The 8,316-nt window shown below is 39.6% G+C and overlaps 1 protein-coding gene across 4 annotated transcripts in view; it reads right to left on the reverse strand.

Annotated features, from left to right (window-relative positions):
- PRUNE2 (prune homolog 2 with BCH domain) overlaps positions 1-5,810 on the reverse strand; it is a 146,516-nt gene extending 140,706 nt beyond the window's left edge. For all 4 annotated transcript variants that reach the window (XM_035310258.1, XM_035310257.1, XM_035310256.1 and 1 more), the window contains exon 1: positions 5,675-5,810. In XM_035310258.1, coding sequence (XP_035166149.1) covers positions 5,675-5,710 — 36 coding nt within the window. In that variant the 5' untranslated portion in view covers positions 5,711-5,810. The remainder of the gene's footprint in view (positions 1-5,674) is intronic.
- Between the last annotated feature and the right edge of the window lie 2,506 nt (positions 5,811-8,316).

Below are 8,316 nucleotides of genomic sequence, written 5' to 3' on the forward strand. Positions count from 1 at the left end.
TATCAAGCTTTTTGCAATTTTTTATTTATTTATTATCATTCATACTCTTAATTCTATACATACTCTAAGGGTCCTGCTAAATGGAGCCAAATCCTCTGTGTGCTGCTAGACTGATGCAAAGAAGATAAATGAGAGGGTTAGAGTTGATTCCTTCAGGTAATATGTGAAAGATTTTTTTATTTAACCTCTTTGTTTAGATAGATTTAACAATTTCTATGAAGATAACTTCCAATTCACTTCTATAATGTTATTCCCTTCCCATAAGGGAATAATCACTTCACTCCAGTAAAAATCTTTTTTTTTTTTTTTTTTTTTCCTCAAAGTAAGCATTAGCTGTCACTGATAACAAAACTCCAGATTGGCAAATAAAAGGCAATATGAATAAACATGTAAGTGACTCAGCTTATTTTCAAACTGTGGTCACATAAATCTGTTCAAGTCATACCATCATCAGTAACTGTTCTTTTAAGTTCTTTGACTTAGAAACACAGAATTCATTTTTCTTAGCCATCAAAGCAGTACCATAGAAGACTTCTGGTAAATTCTGAAGGGCATCTCCCCAGTCATGGGTCTGGCCCTCACTTTGGAAAACGTCCAGTCACAGTTAATTTTTTTCTGGGCAGGTATTTCTGGGGGCATAATACTCTGTTTGCACTGTGTATTATTCTGCCAGCTATAACATTGGTTAGGCATTATAGCCTCTTTTCTTCCAGCAGCAAGGGATTAAAAGAACTTGAAGTCTGTTTGGCTCTTCTTTTTTTATCCAAGTACTGCTAACTGCTGAAGATGACACAGCATTTGGAAAGATTATTTCCCCAGCTAATCTACTATTCTCTGCAGAGGGAGGGCCATCTTTCAATTGCTAGTTTGAAGCAATTTGCTGCAGTATGTGGGTATATCAGTATCATCTGCACGTTAAGCCCTTTCCAGGGCTCATTCTGTCCTCTTTGACTTCCCTGAAGCCACCATATGAAGCATTAGGCTCTCCAATGAGCACAGACCTAAGGCTAGGGAATAAGCACTGGCTGCCGGCCATTGTTTTAGCATCTTCCAAGGGGAATTCTGCTTTTGTTGTTGTTATTGTTTGTATGTTTTGTTTTTTAATTCTTACAGTTTCTTTCTTCACAGACTCCTTTGATTTACCTTCTCGCGGTCGTTCAGCTTCACTGAAAACTGTCTGAGGAACGTGGAAATACTTGTAAACAATCAAACTTTGCTAAATCATGCAGCACACAGTATTTCACATCAGATAACTACTATTGAAATTATTTCTGAGTATTTACTTCTCTATTTATTTGCCTTTAACATTCTGATAATTACTGTGAAGTTACATCATTGAAACCTTAGGCTTTTGATTTATTTTTGTAATTATACAAAATGATGTATTGATCAACCAGCCACTCTTCTCCCAGTTGAGAGATTAGCTGTGCCTGAAACAGTCTAACCTAGAGGGAGACAGACTGATCTTCCGTCAAACATATCAACAACATAATATCCTGGGAAAGAGACAACAAGATTTTGTGAAGCATGACATTTTTTCTACAAAATCTTTTAAAGTTCTTTGAATAAGTCAACAAGCATGAAATAAGAACAGGGTAGTCAATGCATTGTACTTAGCTCTACAGAAATGTTATTGACAGGCTTCCTAGAGGGTAGTAAAGAAACTAAATCCCCAAAGAAAGGGGGGGGGGGGGGGGCTAGATTCTCCCATGGGTTAATAAAGAACTAAAAGTTATGGGGAAAAAAAGGTCAGGGACAGGAAAGGTCAATTCTCTACAATGAAGGAAAATGTCTGCGAAGGACTCTCTACAAGGATGTATGATGGGATATGTACCGCTCTTCATATCCATAAATAAGAAATAATATTACTTCTAGGAGGTCAGGCAGGCAAATAATGAGGTGACAAAAGCTGCAGACAATTCCAGATTATTCAGGAAAGTCAAATCTAATCTGCTTACAAGAGCTGCAAAAAGAACTCATGACACTGAGAGACTAGGCAATAAGATAGTAAATGAAAATGACATCTGAAAAGTGCAGACTATAAAGAATGTAAGGAATCAAAGCCACCTCTATGTTTTAACCTATTTAGGTACACAGTCATATGGGCTTTAAGTTAGGTATTACTAAGTAGAAAAGGCATCACGCATCCACTATGGATAATACTCTGAAAGAATCAGAAAATTGCTTTCTGACAGTAAAATAAATAAGTAGACTATCAAGAACTCTTAAGAAAACGGAAAAAGCCTGAAACATTGTTATGCTACAGTATATATGAATATACTACTGTGCCTTACATACTGCAGGTAATTCTGGGCTCTGCAACTTTCAAAGGGTTAATAAAATTACAAAATCTTCAGAGAGAAGCCACAAGAATGATCACAGCAATAGATCAGTGCTCACATAAGAAGAGACAATAGAAAACATTAGCTTGGAAATGTTTTGGGAGAAGAAAAGAGAGGTACGGTAACACTTAACTAAATGTTACAGAGAAAGTGAACAAGAAATGCTTATTCAATGCACAAGAACCACAGAACACAAACAAGAACACAGAACATTAAAACTGTCAGGCAGGTGGTGTGTAACAAACAAAAGGTTTTCCTTATTACACAGAGCACGTGATAAAAAGGTAAAACTCACTGTCTCGGATTTTGTGAGAAGCCAAAGCATAGATGGACTTTAAAAACAAACAAACAACTGACTGTAGCTGTGGCTAATGTATTGATTCAGACACACATTTTGAACTAAGCTTTCAACGCCTAAACAGCAGATAGACATATATTCTACTGCTCATAATCTTCCATTAGCCAAGACAAAACATTGTTTGCAAAGGACCTGTGAGAACAAGAGGTACTAAGAGACCACATTTCTACCATACTTGGGAAAGACTGCAAGAAACTTGCAGGACTGAACCATAAATACCTGGAAACATCAATGCAGCAACTATTTATATTCTGTCACATTCTGTCCTCCACCCTTTCCCTCCTTGAGTTTACATAGACTATACAAAGCAAGCTTAAAAATCTATATTGAAAATTACTGAAAACATTCTGTGATTACATGGAAACTCATAAACGCAAAATTAATTGCTCTTAGAGAAGGAAAAGCCTAATGGAGACTTCACTTAATAATATGTAGAGAATTTTCCTCTCTGTTAAGAGGAAGAGTATTAGAAAACAACAACAAGAACAAATGTTTAAGTCCTTTCTGTTGTATATTCCTAGGCTAGAACTTGCTCCATGTAGAAAAACAGCCTTGATTAATGTTGTGGCTGGAGCCAGAGTCAAATGAATGATGAAGCACTTGCAGTAATAGGTTCCCCTGCATAGTCTGGAGCATTTGTTCTTCTGGCATAGTCTGTAAACTATTGTTTACGAGTAAAGAAAATTTTCCTGTGCTCATGCTGAGTAGTACTCATGTAGTCAGAACAGTGCAATCAGTTTAACCCAGTAAGGCTAACTGTGGCGTGAAATACTAATCTTGTAAGACTGGCATCATCCAGCCTCTGAGATACAATTGCAGGGCTTTAGTGTCTTCCACAGGTAGGGCTGCAGTAGCAGGGTGACACACAGCAGGTTACCAGTTCTGAGCCATCCCCCCATTTACCCATGCAGCGTTACCTTACATTGGTACCAATTAGGCATAGCCCTTTCTTTGCCCCAGCCTACTGCTAGCTTCTATCAGCAGAGGAAGATTTCCCACAAAAACCTTGACCAAGAAAGGGAGGAAAAAGCGTCATCAGCCTTCTCTGCAGCAGAATGCTGCTCTGAATTGTATTCTTCATGCTCCTGTGAAGAAACTAAATCAGTGAGTTGAAGTCAACCTGTAAGATTTAAAAATTTGTTCTGAACTGAACATTCTCATGTCCAGGTCCCTCTTCTTCAGTCCAGCCACACTTGGCACACGCACACATACAAGAAGATAGCACAGTCAGAAAAAACCCCCCCCCCCCCCCCCCAGCGCTCCTCCTGTAGAGAATGCTCCAAAACATTCATTCTTCGCCCACAGGTAAGAAGATACAGAGATGTTTACATTTCTTTTGAAAGCCCCACATTGCAGGAATAAGAAGTGCTACTATTTAATTGTTCTCTACATCCCATCTAAATTAAACAAATATTTTTTACTGTCCATGGACTTCTTCAGATTATGGTTTTCTAGACAACTCCCTTCTGATTATCAACAGCTATTCAGAAAGATTAATGCAGTACACAATTTTAGTTCTTAGCGCTTGCTGTTTATTTATGGTGCAGAGAGAACTGCTATCATAATATAATTAATAGAAATTGCTTTTCTTAAGTGAGGCCACCTTTAATATACTCAAGCAAAAAACTTTTCAAAACCAAACCTTAATTTCAAAGGTTGCAATATAGAAAATACCAATGGGAAAATGTATTAAGTATTTATAACTGCATTATGCAGTATCTCTTAACAGGGCTACTGAAGTTTATGCTGCTTAGATAAAAATGTATGGGAAACGCTTTCTCTGCAAGTTCCTAAAAAGACATAGTAAAACAATTTAGCTGGCATGCAATCAACATATGATCAAGGATAAACAGTTTACGTTTATCCTTTACATATGCCAACATAGTTAAATATTAACGGATCCACCAAGGGATTTTATCTTCTACTTTACCATTCCTCTAAAATTTGCTTTCATTCTCTAATACTTCTAATATATGTATGATAACCAAAGATGGGATAATAAACTTTCATTTACATGATATTACATACAGAGCATGATGGCTATAGGAGAATGGGATCTTTGTTTTACAATTGCTCGGTCTCCAAAGATTCATAACAGGGCTATAAAACAGGGAAGGGCCTGATATTCTAATTATCTACAATGAAGTTAAGTTATGCACATTTTGTTATGTACAAGCAATTCTCTGGAGGATGAGGGACTCACCTCTGCAAGCAGAGGAGTCCCAGGCCCCAAGAACTACAAGGTAAGACTGGCAGCAAGGGTAGTTTTCTTACTAGCCTATAATTTGTCCTGTAATTGTAGCTACTTACTAGAAATGTGATAGCTGGCAGAAGGAAAGGCAGCCCATGAAAGGTAACAACCATGAAACTGAGTTTTGTATGGGTACCAGTCCTCACAATTAGAAACAAACTGGCATAAGACCACAACCAGACTTTAAAACATCCCACTTTTGCAGTGCATATAGAGGGGAGAATAGCTCCCGCTACGTAGGGCCAGACTATCAGGCACTGCAAACAGTATAAACGTGCTGCAGCTTCACAAAGCCCCACTAAGAGTCATCCGACAACAGGACACATAAACCTGCATAACTGCTAGCACAGTACTAACTACCTATAGCTCCTGAAACTCAATTATGGAATCCTTGCAGATTCCTGTTAAATCTTACTATCCAAACTCGCCCTTTATGTTCAGGCCACAGAATTGTCTGTTTTGCAGCGCCTTCTGGCATTATTCCTCCCCCATGCAACCACGCAACTTGATGCTTCCCGAAGTCCCTACAAACAAGCACTCAGTCCCAGCGCTGCAACCCGGCATTATTCAGCAATAATCACTGCGCCGTCAGCGATCAGGACATCCCCATTCTCAACACGCGCCCCACACGGCGCTGAGGTCGCGAGCCCCCTGCCCAGCAACCCGCCCGCCCGCCCACCCACCTGACCGGGAGGCCAGGCGGCTCCCGTTACTGCGACTCACCAGCTGGCAGCGGGCACGCTGCAGGAACTCCTCCATGGTGCGGGCGAGCAGAGCCCCGCAGCCCCGCTCCGCTCCGCACCACGACCCGCAGCACCGCCCCGCGCCGCGATGCGATCCCGCCGGCGCCACGCCCGAGGCCACGCCCACCCATCCACGCCCACCGAGGCCACGCCCCCTCAGCCACGCCCGCCGCGGGTGGTGACGTCAGGCCGCGCCACAGTTTGGGCCGGGGGGGTGGGGGGGTGCTGTCTACGAGCACCGGGTAGACCTGGCGGCCGGACGCGCAGCCCTCGGCCTTGGAGCCCGGCTCCCGGCCAAGCCGAGCCGCAAAGAACCGGGGGAGACCTCATCTTTCTCCACATGCACCTCAAAGGAGGCTGTAGCGTGTGGGGGCCAGCCTCCTCCGAAGCAACAAGTGGGAAACGTCCTCAAGTTGCACCAGAGGAAGTTCAGGTTGGATATTAAGAACAATTTCTTCACTGTAAGGGCTGTGAGGCATCGGAACAGGCTGCCCAGGGAGGTGGTGGAGTCACCATCCCTGGAGATCTTCAAAACACGTGTAGATGTGGTGCTTAGGGACATGGTTTGGTGGTGGACTTCGCAGTGCAGGGTTAAAGGCTGGACCAGATGATCTTAGAGGTCTTTTCCATCCTAAGTGATTCTATGATTCACAGCTTCCTCCAAAGCTCTCGCACTGCTAGTATTCAATGGTGTGTCTGATTTACAAACCACAAATGACTAACCCAAAACAATGCTGATTTATTATTCCTATCAAGTTGTGCCTCACTGTGGAGTTAGCAATGGCTAATTATTAATAAATTCAGTAGAATAAAACTTGGGATTTTTCTCTCTCATGTATTATTTTACACCTCATTACAGATATTACTGCAAAAGCTAAAAGCTCTTGCTTCCCTATTAACAAAGTCTTTCTTATGAGTGTAATTCACTTCCACTTATTTGTTAATTCTTTCATGATATCTTGCAGATCCTATTACTGAGTTGCCTGTCATGGTCAATCCACTCTGCCTAGTCATATGCTCCTGTTCCAAAGTGTTCTGGAGAACAGGAAAAAACCCTAATCTGTATCATAATCATTTAAAACAGAATGATAAATCTTCATTAAAATATTTGAGTGGACTGATGCTCTGTGTAAATGACATGAAACAAAATATTGTAAATGACAGTTTTCCACAGGAAAAAAAATAATCTGCTGTATTTACTGAAACATTTCTTTTTCTGAGACACATTACTTAGTGACTCTGTCTGAATTTGTATTTTCTCATTACTCTATGGAAGAGTTGGTCTCCTGACAGATTACTACTCTTGCAATACTTGTAATGTAAAATTGAAAATGCAATTGAAAATTGGGAAAAAAAAAAAAAAAAAAATGAGATTGCAATACAGGAATTGCAGTATACTTTGAGATGCAGAGTTGGTGTTGACTAAAAACATTTTGTCAAGTAAAAAATCAATATGAACCTGTGAAAATAGAATCAAGAATGTACTTCCCTTCAGGAAAGTCTGCGAAATAAGTTAAAAATATATATATATCCAACTTACTACAGCAGGAAACTGAAGTTTGGGAAAATAATCCTTAGCCATTTTTGCTTCATACATATTTAAAACAAATATGATTACCGAAGGCAGACTTTGGACATCAAGTAACTGGTGAATAAGAAGCTGAATTTGCTAAACAGGAAGCAAACTTGTATTTTTATTCATCATGTCAACAAGTGTACTTACTCCCATATACTGTAAACAAAGTGTTTTGACTAATTATTTCTTTACACATCCAGTGAGTGTGTCTCTGTATGTGGTTATGGCTATAGTCAGTAAATCTGTACTTATTCTCTAATAGAGTGGTCTTTCACTAGGTTTAAAAGAGCCTTGTGGATTCTTTGTGATCTACATGCTGGCAACCCAAAGACGTCCCCAGTACAGTTGTGATGAAACAAAACAGAATGTGTCTGAGCTCTGTGTTTGCCAGTTAGTATCAGTAAAATGCTACATGGGTAAAATGAAATTTAAAAGAGAAAGGAAAATGAAAGTATCTGTAAAATCTGTGTTTTGCAACTGTATTTTAAATGACTTAACTACCTCAATAATTATTATATGAATTTAGTGTTGCATAATTAATTATTCACATCTTATTGTACAACACCATGAGCAGAAAAGTAGTGTTTTTATCTGCTTCAGAATTAAAAATTACTCTGCCTGATTCTCCACTTTTCTACCCCACTAGCAGCCACTAAATTACTTCTCCTTTACCAGAGCTTAAATTAGAGATGAATTGGGACCCAGAATATTTTATCCATTCATCTTTCTGGAATAGCTAAACAAGAATCAATTCACAGTCTTTCAGAAGCTCTTCCTAAGGGGTTCTCTTCCCTTGATGTGTGTAACATCATTCCTTTTGAAATCAGTGGGAATCGTGTACATGTGCCAAAGTGAGAATTTACTCCATCTCTCATTGAGAGATTTGAATTATAAAACAGTCTTGTTGAACAATGCTGAATTTTCATATGTTCATTAGCACATATAAAATATCTCTTCACATGCTGAAGATAGACTGAGAACAATGAGTTTTGCTTTGTCCTTTTTTGTGCTTTTGAATATGTAAACACAAATGACATCATCTGAGA

The sequence above is a fragment of the Oxyura jamaicensis genome, chromosome Z (assembly GCF_011077185.1).
Source record: "Oxyura jamaicensis isolate SHBP4307 breed ruddy duck chromosome Z, BPBGC_Ojam_1.0, whole genome shotgun sequence".
Classification (NCBI taxonomy): Eukaryota; Metazoa; Chordata; class Aves; order Anseriformes; family Anatidae; genus Oxyura; species Oxyura jamaicensis.